The following is a 20116-nucleotide window of genomic DNA, read 5'->3' on the forward strand; positions in this document are numbered from 1 at the left end:
CTCTTGGCAAACTTTGCTAGAAAGTTGTCCTCTTCATTGGGGTTTTCCCCAATGTATTCTCTGGAGCCCAGTCCACCTGTGTGGTTCCCAGGCTCCCAAAGGCTGACTCTTGGAATTAAGGGTACAGGGCCTCTTCTTTCCCTAAGGATGAGGGGGGGGTCATTATCCTCCCCCACTCCCCTTTCTTCTTTCTCTGGGTAGGTGTCACCCTGCTCAGAGGGGTGGTCTTTTGCATACTCAGCCAGGAGCTCCTGGAGCCCTTGTTTGGTTGGGTGCAAACCTACAGTTATTCGTTTAACTTTGCATAGGGCCCTCAATTCCTTGAAGTCCAAATGCAAGTAAGGTGTGAGGTCGAGTTCCTCCACCAGGTCTGTATTATCTTCACTAACACCTGGGTTGTCTTGAGACATTATAACCTGATAGTTCTAACCCTCTACCCTAGCTTGTAGTGACTTTGATTTTTCAGAAGTTCTAATGCGACTTACTCAAGGCCCTATCAGACTTTTAGTATTTTTGGAAAAGACCAATTTCAGAATTCTAAAGGCGAGTTCTGTCGTGTGATCAGTTGGTAACCAAGTAGTCCAACAAATGCAAGTTTGTATCCCACCGCTGATCCACCAATGTGAGAAAGTGGCTCTATATATACTGGACTAGAAGCAAGTACAGTGTGTATAAAGTCCACCAACCCCAGAGGTATAACAGAGGTTAAAGTCAGAACTGACCTTTCTCTCCAAAGTGGTAGCTTGGTCGAGCAGTAAGGCAGTACCAGAGGACAGTGTAAAGCATTTGTTGAACACACTCAGTCAGCAAAAGGTTTCACACACTCAAGGACTGAACTCCAGGCCAATTGTTTGTATATCCAAAGATATAGTTTTATTTTTAGAAGTAACAGTTATAAAAATATCTTTTTCTCGATATAAGTATTCTCATGTAGTTACTTTGCAAGGAAGCAATAAAGGTTGTGCACACAATAGTTACAGTATAAACAGTAAGCAACACAGTTCTGAAACACAGTCTAGCATTGAGTTCAATGGGTTGTTAATCGATAAGTACAGTTGATTACTCTGGATTACTTTGGTCGTTCCAGGACTAGATCTAAGATAACAGAGGTTAAAGTCAGAACTGACCTTTCTCTCCAAAGTGGTAGCTTGGTCGATCAGTAAGGCAGTACCAGAGGACAGTGTAAAGCATTTGTTGAACACACTCAGTCAGCAAAAGGTTTCACACACTCAAGGACTGAACTCCAGGCCAATTGTTTGTATATCCAAAGATATAGTTGTTTTATTTTTAGAAGCAACAGTTATAAAAATATCTTTTTCTCGATATAAGTATTCTCGTGTAGTTACTTTGCAAGGAAGCAATAAAGGTTGTGCACACAATAGTTACAGTATAAACTGTAAGCAACACAGTTCTGAAACACAGTCTAGCATTGAGTTCAATGGGTTGTTAATCGATAAGTACAGTTGATTACTCTGGATTACTTTGGTCGTTCCTGGACTAGATCTAAGAATCAGTCCTGGGATCTAAGCTAAAACCAAATTAGCAAAAACTTTTAGTTACTGTGAGGAATTTTCAGGAATATAAAGCTGTTTTAAAAGTTCACACTTAGAAATTTTTCAAGGTAAATCTGACAATGTTATTCAATGGGAGGAAATTCAGGTTGCAGGTAAAGTACGATTGCGTTACTTTTGTAACCCAGCACTAGTCTCCTAGGGCCAGCACTGGGGGCTTAACTCAAAACAGGTAGGTAATTGCGTTTCAGTATTTCGTAAAATTTTTAAAGAATATTTGCAGTTTTCAAATGTAGACACTTAGAAGAAATTTCATAGAAAAGCAGACAATGGGTTCCTATGGAGAAAATACAGATTACTAGTAAACTCGCTAGGGATTACTTTTGCGGTTCAGTACTGGGCGGAAAGGTACAGTACTGGCTTCTCCCCTGATCACAGGTGAGTACTTTGGAATTCGGACTTTGGCTGATTTTATAGGAATATTTTCAGTTTTCAAAACTTTACACAGAGAAAATTTTCGAGTCAAAATGGGTCAATGTTATCCAATGGCAGGTAAGTGAATTACTGGTTTCCAGGTGAGTACTTGGTTGGTGAGGTTGAGGTTCTGGGCATAGACTCAGGGTTCCCCCAGGGTCAGGTAAGTACAGTCAGTTCAATCCCAGCAGCACAGGGGCGGCCGTGTGCAGAGGTAGGTAGGCCCAATGATATCCAATGAGGGAAAAGGGGCCTTCGGTTGGTGGCTGCTGGCTAGTAGGCCACGCGGCTCTGGGAGCTGGGCTCCTGGTCACTTGCTCAGGGCAAGGGGGGGAAGTAGGATAGGACAAAGACGTCACAGCCAGCGGCACTCGGGCGGCTGGGTGCAGGGTGCTTTTGAGCCGTCGGGCGTTCAATGTTATTCAATGAGGATCTTGAAAAGGGAACAAAGGCTCCAGGCTCGGGACGGAGACTCTCCAGGGGCGACCAGCACTTCGAAAGGTAAGTTGGGAGGCTGGGGCACAGGTAGGTTCCCCAAAGGGAGGCATAGGGGACGCGGGGCGCCGGGTGCAGGGGTGTCTTTGGGTGTTGGAAAAGCTTACCCCCAGCTGGCGCGATGGGGGTGACCTCCGGTTCTGAGTCTGCAGGCGTCGGCTGGTTCTTCAAAGGGGGTCTTTGGGCACTGGACTTTGGGTCCCAGTCGCCGGGGGGACGTCCTTGTGGTCTTGGTTCGGGTTGACCCGGCCCGGGCTCGGCTGGTGCAGAGTGGGCTGGTCCCGAGCTTCCTGGCTGGCACCAGGTGGGTTGTGTATCAAAGGAAGGGAGTTTAGAGAAGGTGATCAATCGATCAACGGACACGGTTAACCACCCATGGGGGTGGGTGGAAGGTCCAGTTGCAGCTTGTGTCCGTGTTTTGCACTAAGGAAACAAGAGAGGTCGCTGTACTGTTCCTATGGAAACTGAGGGAAGTGTTTAGCTGGCATGACCACAGATGTTAGAGTAACATCCTGGGGCATCCATTTTGTTGGATATAATGGCCTCACACACCCCGAAGGATGTCATGCTTCATCATCGGCAGTTGCTCCTCGTCGGGGAGGCGGTGCAATCCCCGACGGGCTCACCTCAAAGAGGGGCTCTTTGGCGGAGATCTTTTTCCAACTGCCTTATGGTGAGGTGGGGGTGTCTGGACCGAGCTAGGTGGGTTGTTGCAGCATAGCATCTGCTGTAGGGAGTCCCAATCTTCGAGAGGGTCAAGGCAGGCAGGTCCTCTGGGTGTCTCAAGTTTGCTGTCCGCGTAGGTCGCCGGGATTAGGAAGGAGCAGGTTCCAGGATCAACAGGCCGGTAGGGCTGGGGCCAAGTCAGTTGTTGTTGTCCTGTTGCTAGCAGCTGCGCGGCGGGTCTTCTTCTTCTTGATCTTCTTCTTGTTTTGGTATCGGGATCTAAGGAAGGAAGGTTCAGGGAGCCCCTAAATACTAAATTTAGGGGCGTTACAGGTAGGGCAAGGGCAGGGACCAATGGGTCCCTGTCCTGAGGTGAGTACACCCCCTAGCCTGCTGCTCTCCTGTGGGAGGGGGGCAGGAGCCTAGCTGTGATTGGGCAGGACTCCCCATCTGCAAGATGGCCGGAGCCCGGGTCCTGCTTCACCTCGCCTCCTCCACCTGAGGGGTGGAATTGGCACAGGTTGCACACCCCCCTTCCTGACGTAGTTTTTCCCGCCAGTCTTCCCGCCAGAGTGGGGGTAATACTGGTGGGGGGCTGGTTGTTCGGTGCGGCAAATGGTCTCGAGAAGCTCTCAGAGGCGGAATGCCTTTGAAGCTTTCCCCTGTCCATCCTGGGGTAGGAGACATAGCACCTCGCCCAGGATGTGCTTTGTTGCAGACCCAGGAGAGCGGGGGGCTCTCCACCCAGGGGTCCAGCAACATGTCTGCTGTGTGGCAGCCTCTGCAGCCACTCAGCCCAGACGTGGATTGTAGGTGCGGGTTTTGGAGGGCATCTCTAAGATGCCCTCTCGTGCATGTTACATTAAATCCCACACTGGCATCAGTGCGGGTTTAATGTGCTGAGAAGTTTGATACCAAACTTGTCAGTCTTCAGTGTAGCCATTATGGTGCTGTGGAGTTCGTAAAGACAACCTCCCAGCACCATAAACTCTTAAATGGCATCACTGCACTTACAGTGCCCAGGAATGGCCCTGGGTACTGTAGGGGCACAGGGCTCATGCGCCTGTGCCCTCACCTCTGGCATAGGGCACCCAGCTAGAGGGGTGACTGAAGTATGCCAGGGCAGTGGGTTCTGTGGGCATGGCACACAGGGATGTGTGCCATGTCGACTCTTGTTTTAGTTCTGTACTTAGGCACTCAGCCTGCAAAGGCAGTGGGTGGGTGCCAGGGTACAGGGCCCCTGAGGGTGGCACAATTAGTGCTGCAGCCCTCAGGGGTCTTCTCTGGTCACCATGCCCTGGGTACCTAGGGTACCATTTACTAGGGGTTGACAGGGAGCCAGAGATGTCAATTTGGTATTTTGTTTCAGCATAGTTTTAGGGAAGGAACACAGGGTACCTGGTTGGCAGGGACCCAGGGCACACTCAGTCAAAGTACATCAGCAGTTCAGAAAAAAGTGGGGGCATACCAATGCAAGAAAGATGGCACATTCTCACAGGTGGCGATTTATATAATGTTGTCTGAAGAGGTCACTATTATTACACTAGTAATATTAGTAGCCAATGATGATTTTCATTGGCTATTAGTAGCTCTTATTGCAGAAAAAGTTGGAGACCTCTGACTTGCACCTTGCAGAAAATAACACAAAAACCATAGACAGGTTATTTTCTCCCACTCCTGCACACTACACAACTCCTCCCGACTCATACCACAAACAGAAGAACATTACACAGAAGTAGGAGAACAAATGTTGGTTTGCGCTCCCCAAGCCTCACTCCCTCATAGGCCCATACCATCCCACATTACATAAAAACTGCAGGGAAAAGCGAAGCACTCAAGACTTGGCTTAAGACACAGAAAGAATGACATGGGGCACAAAATGGCCTACAGACTGCACCCGAGGTCAGGGACATCTTAAGGATTTTGGCGGCCCTGGACCAAACGTATTTTGGGGGCCTCTGTTCGGAACAGCTTTGAATTTATGATAATTTTTTAGCTCTTTCATGCCCTCTTTAACCAGGTCACTGATAGTGGAAAGATACAGTGGTCCATATTCTAAATGTGTTTACACCTCATATTTAGGGATAGTGAGGTGTGTTTTCAATATTGTAACACAGCAGCAGGTCACTTATATTACTGCAAATAATCTCTGTGACATATGAATATGTGAGGTCCGGCTTTGATATGTAAGAATTAAACAAATGCAACATTTCTCTGCAAATGTCTGTTTCAAATACTATTTTCCATTCATTTATTTTGAATATGGGTGATGTGTCAGAGTGTATTACAATCTGGGTAAGAATTATTCAGGGTCACCAGGGCAGAACCGAGCTGGCTCTATCAGGGGGCCCCATGAAAGGCTTGGGCCCTGGGCCAGAGCCCTCTTTGCTCATGCCTCAAAAAGCCTCTGCCCGAAGCCCGGACCTGCATAATGAAGCGCAGAGCGTGCTATATCCCTTGCCTCATGTCAACAACTAGTGGGATTATTGACCAACGATTAAAATATAAAGCGTCGCTTTCCACAACATACTTCCCTCAAACCTCTACCTCCTACTCGGGTCTGAAAATGACTCCGAGTTATTCGGTGCTTTCTTTCCCTCCCTCCCACAGAGCCACCATCATTCTACCCCACCACCTTAAGACATTATTTAACCCTTCCCTGCCTGGCGTCTACGCACTCCTGTGCCAGACATATTTTCCAATATTTACACTGACCTTGTGCAAACGTGGCAGTTGGAATTTCACTTGACATCTAGCTCATGACGTTGATGTACATATCAGAAGGACATGCAGGGTACACATTTTCATGTCCCAAAAGAATATATATATACACACACCACTTTATTAGGGAAGTGAATTGACTAAACTAAAAATAAATATGTAGGTAAATAGTGCTCATTTACATTGATTATGTCTTCATCCCGAAAGACTTTGTACCATCATTTTGCTCATTCTGCACCCATGAGACCAACAACAAAGAAAATAAGCCTCACACAGAGAAATATTGCCCCCGCACAGCCATCTCAACTGTGCATGTAGCAAAAATATATTGAAAGTAAAAAGAAGTGGTTTGGTTTTGAGAAAAAATAACTGTAGGGGAACAATGCGTGCTTAACTGAGGATGTTGCTAGAAAGTCCACCTGTTTGGAATGTCAAAATCATCAAAGGCCAGATTCAGAAAGTGGAAGTTGGAATACTGGCGACTTTGTAAAATATGGTGCCTGTACATCTCGAAGATGTTCAATTATGGGTAACATCGTTTCTGCATATTTTAGTGAAAAATAAAGTTTGCGATCAGTATTTTACACTGAAAACTCTTCACAAAATGGTTCTGTCCGAAGAAATGTGAGCAAACTATACATGTATGTAAAAACATTGTGACTGACAATCATTTCACGTGCATCCAATTTCTTTGGAAAACGGCTCTTTGGGAAAGAAGCAAACTCAATTTCAACATCCAGGAGTTTGTCGTAAGAAAAACACAACTATTTTTCATCTAATCCCTGCGCTTTATTTCAGGTGGCTTATCTATTTCCCGAAGAAAATAAGACAAAACGTGCCCCCGAAACGAGACAATTTACAGAGGGCTCCGAGGGTTATGCTTCAGAGCAAATCCAGGAAAAGCCAGAACAGATGGTCTGTGAAAGTGAAAAACCTATTGAAAAGTGAGTATCCTTTATTTTTTTTTAATCTGCTAGCAGCAATTAAAATTGAGCAAATACATCCTGTATCAGTACAGCTTAAATTATGCGATGACCAGGTGATGTTATACTTAAGTTTGTGTACCTGGGAATTAGAGAACTGGAAGCGGGATGCTTTGATCCTTCCTAACTATTTACTTCCTTAATGCCTAAAGTTTTTTTCCACAGTATGCATTCTGTTCAGTACCAGCAAGAGGATCTATTGTGCATGAAGCACAGACAAATAGAGAAAACATACCATAGTCCTTTGCTGCCTGCCGAGTGCTAGAGGAGACAGGTGCACTTCTTTTTTTTTCTTTATCCTCATATCACCAGAGGGCGTCTGCAACTATCAAGGGACCGCTCCGTCGAACTATCCACCCTGCGGTCACTGCATTCGCCCAAAGTCCTGACGCCATACAGGACCATCAACTTTATCGGTGTCTTGGTGTAATCATTGGAATGAATAGTCGGTTAGCAAGGAGCAGCACCAGTTTGAAAAGTCAGTCCATATAGCTGGAGTAAGGCAGTTTTCTTTTTCTTTTTTAAACTTTGTTTATTGGTTTCAATCACAGCCATAAATTACATGATCGGACGACATATTCAATGTTTGCAGCAAAATAATCATGCAGACATTAATCCTGGTTACATAGTACACATTTCCTACAAGTCTCGCCTGTCTATGCATTTCCATTTCAACAGTAGGCGACACACAGGGATCCCCCCGATGCTTATACCAGTGTGACCACTTCCTATCCCATTTCTTGGCACCCCTTAGCCTTAAAAACCTTTGTCTTTGCTGGTATACACCTATCCATTTCTCTGACCCACAGGGTGACGAGTGGTGGGCTCGTTCCCCCCTAACCTTTAGACAGCTCTCTTTTCACCAGCGTGTACCCCAGTGTCGTAAATTGCTGTTCAACTTCCGTTAGGTCAGTCGCCTCCCAAATGTTTAATAATCCCAGCTGTGGAGTTAACACTATGTTCTTTCCCAAAGCTGTGCACATGTGGTCTGAGGCTCCCTCCCAAAGGGCACGTATTTTGGGGCAAGCCCACAGTGTATGGTAAAATGTGGCCTTCTGACCACATCCCTTCACACACCGTCATCAGGTCTAGTTCCTATTCTCGCCAAAACTGTCCGTGTGATGTATGATCGGTGGAGTACCCTAAGTTAAATCAACCGAAATCTCTGAGTGATAGCCGCTGCACGTGGGGACATAAGTGCCGTCTGCCAGTCCTCATCATCTATAGGGCCAATGTTGTCTTGTCACCGCTCTCTGAGCTTCGGGAAGGTGTCCAGCAGGTTATTACTCAACTTCTTGTAAGTTAGAGATATTGCCTTCGAATTGAGAGGCCCATCTAGCAAGCGGTCTTCCAGAGGTGACGAATCTGTTATATCTTTGAGAGACGGGAACGCTGCCTGTATCGTGTGTCTGATTTGTAAATACCTGTACATTTCTCCTTGTGCCAGATGATATTGTTTCTGGAGATCACCAAAGGTAAGTATTGCTCCCTTCTTAACCAGATCCCTCACCGCTGATACCTCGATAAGGTCCCATTTGTAAAACCCTGGCTGATAGCACAGCATGCTCAGTTTCTGAATGAACCACAGCGGTGTGGCTTGCGAGAGAACGCCCGTCCATCCCAGCCGGGAAGTAACTACACGCCAGATTTCCAATGTATGTTTGGTGGGTCCGAAGAACCTCCCCTTGTTTTTCCTATCAGTGGTGTACAGGGCCCCTAGATATCCGGATCGGTCAGTTTGGTATCTATCAAGGGTATATGCTGGGTCATCTGGGGGTGATATATCCAGTGATTAACGGTCACCAATTGCGCCGCCCAGTAGTAACGCTGTAGGTCAGGAAGTGCTATGCCCCAGTCGTACCAGCCTTTTGTCAATTTCTGCAGTGCAATTCCATCCCACAGCAGCGTGCAAATCTCCCCCTAAACAGCTCTAAAATACGAGTCCGGGACCCTGTGGTGACAGGTGTGTAATATGTAAAGAAAGCGAGGAAGGGCTAGCATTTTAAAGAGTGCCGCCCTGCCCACCAGTGTTAGGGGCAGAGTCCTCCAATGTTTTACATCTACTCGCAGTCTGGCCAAATGTGGGGCCACATTAGAGCTGTAGAAACAAACTGGGTCTGAAGTGACAAAAATCCCCAAATAGCAAAACCCCTCTGTCGCGACCGTTGTAGCACATTCTGTTGGGAGGTGGGGCACCTCGCCCCTCAACATAAACAATACGGACTTGTGCCAATTAATCGCATATCCCGAATATTTACCAAAATTCGTGAATATGTCCAGCACCACACTGATCGATTTGTACGGGGATGCTAGATATAGCAGAATGTCGTCTGCATAGAGTGATATTCGATCTTCCACTTCAGCTGCCCAGTGCATCTCACGCACCATGACGTCTCTATGCACCCAGGCCGCAAGCGGCTCCAGTACAAGAGAGAAAATCAGCGGGGAAAGCGGGCACCCCTGCCTAGTACCTCTGCGTAGCTGGAACATCCGGGAGGTAAAACCATTAACCCTCACCTGTCCCAACACACCGGTATACAGAAGCTTTACCCAGGCTATGAATTTAGGGCCCAACCCCACCTTCCTTAGGACCTCGAACAGGTATGGCCATTCTGTGGAATCCAACGCCATGGAGGCGTCGAGAGAGAGCACCGCCGCGTCCTCTTCAATATACTTCCTACGACCCATCACATTATGCCAACGGCGTATATTGAGGGCCGTATTTCTACCTGGCATAAAGCCATTTTGTTCTGGGTGGACCAATGAAGTAATAACTGTCACCAATCTATTTGTTGGGACTTTTGCCAACACCTTTGTCTCCACGTTAATCAGAGAAATTGGCCTATAGGAGCCACAGTTATCCGTTGGCTTACCCTGCTTATGAATGACTATGATGGTGGCTAGCCGCTGATCTACTGGTAGCCCGCCCCTTCTAAACTTTCTTCATACATGGCTTTCAGGTGTGGCACAGTCAGAAGAGGCAGTGGCCTTCAAACACTCTAATGGAATGCCATTAGGACCCATCGCCTTTCGAGATTTGACCTGTCCCAGGGCCTTGCTTATTTCTTCGTTCGAGAGGTCTGCCTCCAGGATCTCTCTTTCCGCCTCCGAGAGGCCCGGCTCATTGCTGTCCATGAGGAGCTGACGGGAGCCCTCAGCTGTATAGTGTGTGGAAGGGGAGTATACAGTTCCAAAGTAATCCACAAATGCTTCCGCTATTTCTTTTGGGTGAATCACAGCTTCACCTCCCGATGTCGTCATTTAGTGTACCCATCTGAACCCCTGTTCTCGTCTTTCCAACCACGCCAGTGTCCTACCCGCCCTGTCCCTAAGCTCATAGAGTCTATGCTGGGTTGCACAATGTTTAGCCGCCATCTGTTCCCTGGTTTTTATCCTGTATTTGTCTTGTTTCAGTAGGAGTCTATGACTAGTGTCCGGTGAGGGATCTCGCGAATGCTCCCACTCTAGTTCAAGGAAGTCAGATTCTACCTGGACCAAGAGTTCGTATTTTTTGGTGATATAGCCCGTCTATAACGACAGAGCTTTCCCTTTAAGAACCGCTTTGAATGCTTCCTATATTATTTGTGCAGAGTCGACTGAGCCCACATTTTCAGTAAAATAGTTCTCCGTTTGTGTGCGGAGTTCATCCCTAATATTTGGTATATGTAGGAGCCATGGGTTAAGGACTATAGTGGTGCGTGGTTGTCATTCCCAGTGCGTATATTCCATCCAGACCGGGGAATGGTCCGAATATCCTCTGGGCAAGACTTTATATTGGGCGAAATTACCTATTGAGGACAGATGTGTGAGGAAGTAGTCAATATGTGATAAACTACGGTGGACACTAGAAAAGTACGTGAATCATTTATCAGTGGGGTGAAGCGCACGGCCCACATCTGCCAAACCCAGCGCCTTCGCAAAATCAGCCATTAGGTCGTTACACTTCTCTTTAGGCTTTGGTGGGTGGCAATAAACAGTGTCATCTAAGGTCATGTTGTAGTCTCCCCCCATAATCAGTGTGCCCTCCCAGAGTCTCGTCAACCTACTACCTAGGTCTTCCAGTGCCGTCTTGCCCAGAGCGGGCGGTAAATAGACAGAGAGAATGTTAATATCCTTTCCATCGCATTGGGCCTCTGCCCCCACAAAACGGCCCCGTGTCCGCCCATGTCTTATAAACAATAAGGGGTGTAGTTTTCCTTACCAATATAGCCGTTCCCCTTGAGCCCGTGGTGTAGTCTGCATGTACCAGAAGTTTGTATCCCCACCTGGTGAGGGCCTTGGATTTCTGACCTACTAGATGCGTTTCTTGCAGCAAGACCACATCAGGTGAGTGTCTCTTTAGGCACTATTCCCCTTTTAATCTTATCCCCAAACCCATTGACGTTCCAGGACATTATAGAAAGGGTCCGGTTACTATCCTGCCCCATAGCCGTGCATCGCACCCATTCCTCGTATTCGGATCATCACTATGTAGGAAAGAACATGAACCTGTCACTCAGCAATTGCCGTCCAATGTTCAATATGGCTATGTTACGCTTTAGACTCACAGTGTCACATTGTGTATCAATAAGCTGCTCTGTGATTACATCACTCGCAAAGATCAGTGACCCAACCATCATACCAATTAAACACTCAACCTTGAAACACCCCCCCATCCCCCCCCCTCAGCTTCCACCCCCTCCCTGCACCCCTGCCCGTGGATTTAGAACTACCCACGCCCAAACCTGGCAGAGTGCCTCACTCCCCCCCAAAATGCTGAAAATACAAGGGGTAGATTTGACAACCCTTCCCGCAAGTACACATCACAAGTACTTGTATTGTAGCCATCTGCACTTAACGATATAGAGTCCCTTCCAGATCACATCTATGAAACCCATCAGTCTGTACCATTACATTAGGAACCCCTTGTTAGAAAGTCTCGCAATGATGGGCATTTCCACCCCTCCCCCCTGTCCCCCTACTTGCGCTTTCAACTGAGCAGGGGCTCTCCAATCCTGTAGCCCATGGCCATTAGTCCTGTTCCTTCAGCTGCCTGTCATCCTCCACTGGGCCATTATGAGCCACCTCCATTCGGACATCTCTGTGCTGGCCAGGTTTACCAGGTCGATCCCTCCTCCGGCTCCCCACCGTGGTCCAGCCTTCCATCCATTCCCAGACAGCCTCTGGAGAGTCAAAGAACCATGACTTGCCATCTGACTCCACTCTCAAACGCGCAGGAAAGAGCATCGCATACTTGACCTCCCTATCTCTCAAATCCTTCTTCACCGCCTGATAGCTGCGTCGTTGAGCCTGAACCTTGGCCGTGAAATCAGGAAAAAAGGCCACCTCATAGTTGTCTATCTTCAGGGGGGGATTGGAGCGTGCAGTCTGCAGGATAATGTCTCTATCCCGGTAGTTGAACACCCGAGCGATAAGGGGCCTCGGGGGTGCTCCGGGATTTGGTCTACCTCCTGGTACCTTATGGGCTCTTTCGATAGAAAAATAGCTGGACAGAGTCTTAGGTTTGAGGTGCTTTGTGATGAGATCTTCCACATACAGGTCCGCCGCCGGCCCCTCCGTTCTATCCGGGACCCCTAAAATACGAATGTTATTGCGGCGGGCATGGCCTTCGTAATCATCGAGTTGTTGAGACATTCTTTCCTGCTTCTTCTGCATTTTGAGCATTTGTGTTTGCAGTTTGGATGTATCCGTCTGGAGGGCGCTAGTAACTATCTTGAGTTCCTTGACCTTCTCGTCCATCTTCCTGAAGTCAGCTCTGATGAGAGAGACCTCCACTTTGACCGAGTACACCGATGCACAAACCCCATTAATGGCCGCCATGACATCATGAAGAGTAGGCTCCGGGTCCTGCGTAGATGCCGCTGCCTTACCATCTTTCTCCGATCGCGGCGATTTACCTCTCTCCCCTGCTTTGGACCATGCAAATTTCGCTAGCTACTTTTGGGCGTTTCCCTTATTACACTTGGCATTTGAAGCATCTTAGGAAGTCTTTTGAAGCGGTCATGCAAAAGTTGCATGGAATTTAGACACATATTCTTACACTCAGAAAAGTTGAAAGTGATATGCCAGTCTAAGTCTTTCTTCTTTAGATTGAGGTGAGATGGTGCATAAAAGTGGGATCACTGGCTGCAAATGTACTTCAGACTGCAAGAAACGTAACCGCGAAACAAAAGGGGCCGCTCCCTAAACGAACATTAACCTGAGTGCGGCATGAGTAAACCCCTGGGAAAATGAACTCTGGGTGGACATCGCCCTTGACATTCATAGGTCTCTAAATGAATTAATTTTTGCACTAAAACACAGCTCCTGATCTCCTGCATGGAGGTTTTTTCAAGTGTCTTCAGGGACCACACTCAGAGTAGCAGCTTTAAAAGAACTATGGCTCGATATCTGGTTGACCTACAAAGACTGTGAGACCAAGGGCAATGCTGTGCCCTAACCCCAGTAATATTAATAGCAGACCGCAGTATGGCGGGTCTCCAAATGTCAATATCCTTTAAATGCTATACTGATTTGGTTCCTTCTTCTAGTGAGTTTCAAAATACAATAATCTTGATATTCTAACTCCTCTGCTTTAATTGGGTGATATTTGCTATGTTAATTGATTAGTTTTTTTGGTGGATTGAAATATTCTTTGATCGGAGTAGTGTGCAGCTGAGTGGGATTGAGCTCACTCTGTCTCTCTGTGTTGAGAGTAAGAGTCTTGGAAGGTGAGTGACTGATGCTTCAGGTTAAAAGAGTAGGGAAGGACGAGATTCAGAGTTCCTCATTAAACAACCTGTCTCTTCTTTCCAGGTTTTCTCCACCATACATACGTACTTCTTAGAATGACACATTTGTACAGGGGCTTGCTGTCTATCTTATATAGTATTACACGTCTCACTGAGATGTCGCTTAAATCTGACGTGACAGAAAGGCCCCTGTTCTGTATCTTGGAATGACAATAGTTTTAACATACAAAATCAAAAGAGGCGGAGTCATAAAGTCCCCAAAACAACACTCACCCAGCATATTACTTCTTTAATAGACCCACACGAGTCCAGAGTTGTAACAGAGGAGTAACATTTCTTTTATGTAGAAAGATACTCCTCCTTCAAAATACAAGCCATAGAGTGTAGCACTCAAGCCAGCTACCTCATGGTCTCAGGATCCTTAGAAGGGCATCCTGTCATATGCTTAACCATTTATGCCCTATGTTCTGTGTCCACTTTCTTTCTTTCAGTACTTAGACATATGTTACTTAAGTACCCATCAGGGATTCTTTTGATGCAGGTGGCTTAAATTGAGTTATGGAGTGGGATTTGAAAGATAGTCCCTAGATCCACAGTTTAATTGGGATGCATCCAATTACGTAGGCTTGCATTATATTCTGCTTCCAAGACCTATAATTTTTTCTCAGGGTGCATACATCTTTTTAAAGTCTAGGGGGCATATTACCAGGCAATAGCGATAATTATCGCTATTGCTTGGTTAGCGGGGAAAATTTACCGCTGAGCTGCGGCGCTTTTTACCGCAAATAAACCTTGGTATTACCAAGGTTTATCGCAAATGCGTTAAAAATCGCCGCAATGCATGAATATCGCTGAAAAGTCAGCGATATTCATGCATTACCGAGCTAATGCTCTTAGCCATGTTATCCACCTCCCATTGGATAACATGGCTAAGAACTGCTCAGGGCAGGTGTTAGCTTTTGGAGATAGCGATGTTAGCGACTGTTTCCAGTCGCTAACATCTTGGCACGCCCACTTTGCATATCATTAGTGATAAATATCACTGACATGCAAAGTGGGGCCCAAGATGGTTGCTATCTCCTACTAGCTGTCGCTAACTGGTGTTAGCGACAGCTAGGTAATAGGGAGATAATTTTATCTCCGCTTTCTTGGCTTTTAAAGCCAAAAAAGCGGAGATAAACCCCCTTGATAATATGCCCCTAGATTATTTCTTTATTCCTATAGCTAACTCCCACTTTGGTCTCTGATGTACCATTCTCCCCTGAGCATATCTGACCATTCCCCACTGATGCTGGATATCAGCTAAGGGGAGAGGTTTGGCATTTCGAGTTTCAATGCATGGTGGCTAAAAGATATACTCTTGACTCATATATACTGAGTAAGCAATCTTATTTCCAAGCTAACACAGGCTCTGTCGAATAGCATATCATACTATGGGAGGCATTGAAACTAGTAATCCATGAAAGGGCAATGAGCTATAAATCCCTTTTTAAATGAAATAGGAAAGAAAAATTGAGGCATTGGAGCAATCTCAGGTTGACATGGAATACAGGTACAGGTTGGCAGAAGAGAACAGAGCTACATGTTGACAGGAGAGCGCAAAACAGTGCTAGCACCAGTAGTGTACTAAATCTCATTAAAGCAGCACTTGAAGAATGATGCTAAGCACCATTGGCTTGCATACCAGAGCAGTTATTGCAAGTGCAGCAATGAGCTTCTAAGGTAATTTCATTGAGAAGATCACTCTTGTCATGTAGGAGAGATTTGTTTAAAAAATGGGACTATTCTTGTTTGCTGACAAGAGGAGATGGAACAATTTGCCTCCCTTTACATGAGCTTGAAATAGTCAGCAAACACACTAAATCAGGCTGTATAGGCCTCAATTTTCTTTCACCTCTTTTTAACCACACTATCAAATGTGGATTCTAATTGCGTTATCAGAAGATCTCTTAAGATTGAGGACACCATCTCCCAACTTGCATCCTGATAAACCCTGGTATAATTGGTCTGTCAATTGAACTTTCAAATGCTTAACACCCAAAATAGGTCCTTTATTTATATAGATGTGTTTGGGCAGGCACCAAAAACAACATCCTTGACCCAGGATTCGAGAGGGGATTATTACAGTCCTTTTAAAATTAGGAAACCTGGTAGATCAATGTGCCTCTTCTAAGCCTATATCCCAAATCAATGTGCAGGCCAAGATCTGTACCAAAGTTCTAACCAAATTCCTTCTCTCCTGGATCTAATACTTTGATCAGGAAGACCAAGGCAGAATGGTGCCTGGCCGGTTCACCTGACATAATATTAGACCAGGCCTCTCCAACGATTAGCTCCTGAGCAACTAGTAGCTCTCCAACTACCTATAAGTAGCTCTCCTGGGTGCAGCCCGGCCTACTAAATTAGAAGGTATTGCTTGGTAGTATTAAAATATATATACAAAAATTGAAAAGTGTGTATTGGAGACGAAAGTGTAAACTTGTCTTATGTAGTCAGTATTAAAATTCTAATCAGATTAGTAGCTTGAGATGATTTTCATTGAACATAAGTAGCTCTTACTACAGAAAAGGTTGGAGACCTATATATTAGAAGTTTTCACAACACATTCACAATTTCAAGTCACCTTACCTAGCTGCTGACACTTTCACTAGATTTCGAGAAGGAAGTCGATTTGTTCAACTGGGACTACCTCTTTGTGGTTGTCTTAAGAATGGAATTTGGGCTTTAATTACTACCATATGTTTGCATTCCTTTTATGTGACATACAGAAGAACAGTACCATGTCCTCCTCTTTTTCCATTGTGAGGAGCACCACGCTTTGGTTGGGGACAATCCTGGCTCATGTGGCCCCCCCTTCAAGATTTCACAGGAGGAGGCCTCAGATGCTTCTAACAACGGAAAGATGTGCTTCCTCAATCCTACCTCCACAGGTTCCCAGACTTGCAGCACGATTTTGCTCAACCCAAGTACCAGTTCTGTTGATATCTACTGTTAGGCCACTTCTCTCCCTCCCTGAAAGATGCTGTGGCCAAGCTCTCAATGGGTGCTTTAGAGGATAAGAGGACTACTTGTATTTATAGGTACCTGATTATTAACTTGCCTGATTCGTTCTCAGACTTAAGAGTAACCTGTGAGGAAGATGCGAGTATTCTGTGAGACAAAGATTGACGCAGCACCTCAAATGTCCACACATGAAATAGTCATCTCAGCTCGACTTTTCTTTTTTGATTTTTTTCAGTTTAAGAATCTGTACAGGATATACTACACACAGTCAAGACCCTTTAAAATGGGACATTACTCCTCCCTTGTTTACATTAGTGACACAGAGCTGAGGCCACCTTTCATCACAACACTTGGAAGTATCCAACTTTCCAGATCTTCTGGACAACCATTCTTGATAAAGTCACAAGACTTTTAAACTGACCAATTTAATTAACCCAAAGTTTATCTTTCTGCATAACTTTGAGGGCATAGAATCTGATTAATACACCGAAGCCTTTTCACACAAGAGTTGTTGAACTTGTCCCTCTCTGCAGGAGCACCCCCAAATGTTTTGTTGATTACCCTCCACTTTTTGCTGAATTCATTTCTGTTGGTCTATGACTCTGTGCACTTTACCGCTGCCTAACAGTGCTAATTTGCTTGTGCTCTCTCCCTAAAACATGATTAAATTGGTGTATACCTCATTGGCATCTTGTATTTACTTATAAGTCTCTTGTAGAGTGGAATACCATACACTCAGGGCCTGTAAAATTAAAAGCTACCAGTGGGCTTGCAGCACCTTTATTGCCATCCACTTTAGTAGCACCTTACAACATGTCCCAGGCCTGCCATCGCAGCCTGAATGCAGCTGTAAACTACTATGTCGACTTGGCATTTAAACCCCCTTGCCAAGCCTTTAACTCCCTTTTTATTGCATATAAGTCATCCCTAAGGTAGGCCTTAAGTAGCTCATAGGGCAGGGTGCTGTGTAATTAAAAGGCTGGACATGTACTTTTAAGTTTTACATGTCCTGGCAGTGAAATACTTCTAAATTCATTTTTCACTACTGTGAGGCATATCCCTCCCATAGGACAACATTGGGGATTTCTTATAACATTTAATAAGCTGTAATTTCCAATTGGGAGCTGATAGATAGGTCATGTTTGATACCTATGAAATTATAAAGATATGCACCATTTAATTGTACAATCGGATTTTTCATTATAATTAGGAATGTGGTATTTTTCTGCCCTTTGTGGCTGCAGCCTGTCTTGGGTCACATGACTGGGTGTAGCTCACAGACTTTGTGAATTACTCCCAGACAGTCACACTATAGAGGGATTAGGTGAGCCTCGACGGGCAACCTGCAGACAGAATGGGGGAGGAGGTTGGAGCTGAGCACAGCCCTACTTACACCTGAATTGCCTGTGCTCTGCCATAAAGTGTCTAACAACCATATAGTCTCACTGCAGCCAGAGGAGTCAGGAAATTCCATGCACTTCAAAGAACCTTTCCAGAAGCGTCTCCCACCTTCAGAAGAAGGGCACCAGGGTATAAAAATAGTACCTTCAGACCCACTCTTCAGTTTACTACTGGAATTGCAGAAGGACTCTCAAAGTACTGCCTGCTGCTGTTACCTGCTGTGCATTCTGCCAGACTGCTGCTGTACCTAGTAGGACTGCTTTGCTGCCTAGAGCCTGCCTTGAACCCTCTGAGCCAAGCCCTGTTGTTGAGCCCTGCATCTACATCTGTACCCATGACTACTAGAATTGACTCCAAGGGCTAGTCTGCTAGCCTTATGTTCAGAGCCACATAGTCATAACAGGCTCCCACCATCTTGCGCCCGCACCTGGACCAAGCCTGAGTGAGTCCTGAACCACTAAGAGGTGTCCTACCAGTCCTCAGCATTTGGTTGTGGCGCTAAGTGTGCCCATATGGCCAATTTCCAAAACTTAGGACTGACAAAATGTGCCCAAAAAATGTCAGGAGGAGATCGGGACCAACCTGCTCACCTATCCACCCAAGGTGCCTTGCCGGTCAGGGATTGACTCCGAGTTTTTCAACTCCCATTTCAGCGTCTAAGTCTGAATGGAGAAATCTTCAGCGCCGATGAAGAAGCTCCCTCCTTGGACACTTCCTGCAGACTTGCTCCCTGAACTATACCTTCTCAGGCATGTTTCTACAAGAATTTTTCTCAGGCTGAAGGTAAGCCCTGACTGGGCCCAATCCTCTTCTTGTATCCAGACCGCACTCCATTGTGATTGGCCTTAACTTTCAACTTTGACCAGGCCTCTAGTGACTAGATACCAGCGGTTGGCGATTTGATTTCTGAGGCGCTATCTTGAACCTTAATCTATAAAAATTCATAACTCCACTTCTACTGCTTGGATATTTGTCATTTTGATGTTAAATAATGTATTTAAATGTACTCTATTTTTCGAAATTGGTTTGGGATTTTTTTTCTATTAGTTTTTCACTTGATTACAGTTTGTGTGCTACATAAATACTTTACACATTGCCTCTATGTTAAGCCTGACTGCTTTTTGTGCCAAGCTACCCAGGATTAAGCAAAGGTTAATTTAAGGACTCTTTGCAGTTCACCGGGCAAGGGACTGTGGCTTTTGCTTGACCAGGGCTCACACCCCAGTCAACCAACAGCCCAATTTCTCACAAGTCTACTGATCGCTGTGAGCAGCAAAGCACTGCACTGTAGTTTTGCAGATTTTCTCCCTTTATCTGAGTTAATACATCACACAACTAGCCGTATCTTTATTGTGAAACTATTATTCGAATCAAGGGGTGCTTCATAAACACGACACAATCTGGGACCCATGCAAATATTGTTCTCATTTGGACTGACCTCCTAATTATGTTTGTGTAATTAACATAGATCATTTCATGTATTTACTCCTTAGACCCCTTTAAACTGCATCTACCTGTAACCCACATATTATGAATCCTAGTGAATCTGCTGTTCGTGAATTGCTTGAAGTTGAATCTAATGAATGTATAGGTCTTCACCACAATTTCAACAAATACGTTCTTTTAAAATCATTTATGGGGTGTTTGGTAATAACGCTAAACATTTTAGATTTTATTGTGTGTGATCGAACCATTAATTACTTTATAATGCATGGGATTCTGTAATCCCTGGAATAAATGCCTGTCTGTAATTCCTTTACAATCAGCAATTTGCGATGCACCCGGTAGCCGATTATAAAGAAAAGACATCCAAACTCGATTGTAATAAGTTATTGCAGTTGAGGTTTGACATCTGAATGCCTGCTACCAGCAGCCATGGTGAAAGGCAGGACAGGTCACGAGGAGCTGTTTAACCCCTCAAGTGCGGCCGTTGGTCGCACTCCCTCCCCAGTGTGTCTCTCTGCTGTTGGCCGACACTGAGGAGGGTTAGAAAGGCACCTCTGGTGAGGGTTTACTTTAGTATCTTCAGCTCAGGCTGCAGGGAAATGAGACAGGCTTGCTTTACATTCACTGAATCAGTGATTGGAGGCTTATCACAACACCTGGCGCACTGATTTGCTTAGCTGAGGTA

The 20116-nt window shown here is 45.6% G+C and overlaps 1 protein-coding gene across 2 annotated transcripts in view; it reads left to right on the top strand.

The window, feature by feature from the left end:
• LOC147708099 (uncharacterized) overlaps positions 1-20116 on the top strand; it is a 958668-nt gene that overhangs the window by 927907 nt on the left and 10645 nt on the right. For both annotated transcript variants that reach the window (XM_086926871.1, XM_086926872.1), the window contains exon 14: positions 6666-6811. In XM_086926871.1, the coding sequence (XP_086782997.1) occupies positions 6666-6811 (146 nt within the window). The remainder of the gene's footprint in view (positions 1-6665; positions 6812-20116) is intronic.

The sequence above is a fragment of the Lissotriton vulgaris genome, chromosome 6 (genome assembly GCF_964263255.1).
Source record: "Lissotriton vulgaris chromosome 6, aLisVul1.2, whole genome shotgun sequence".
In the NCBI taxonomy this organism is placed as follows: domain Eukaryota; kingdom Metazoa; phylum Chordata; class Amphibia; order Caudata; family Salamandridae; genus Lissotriton; species Lissotriton vulgaris.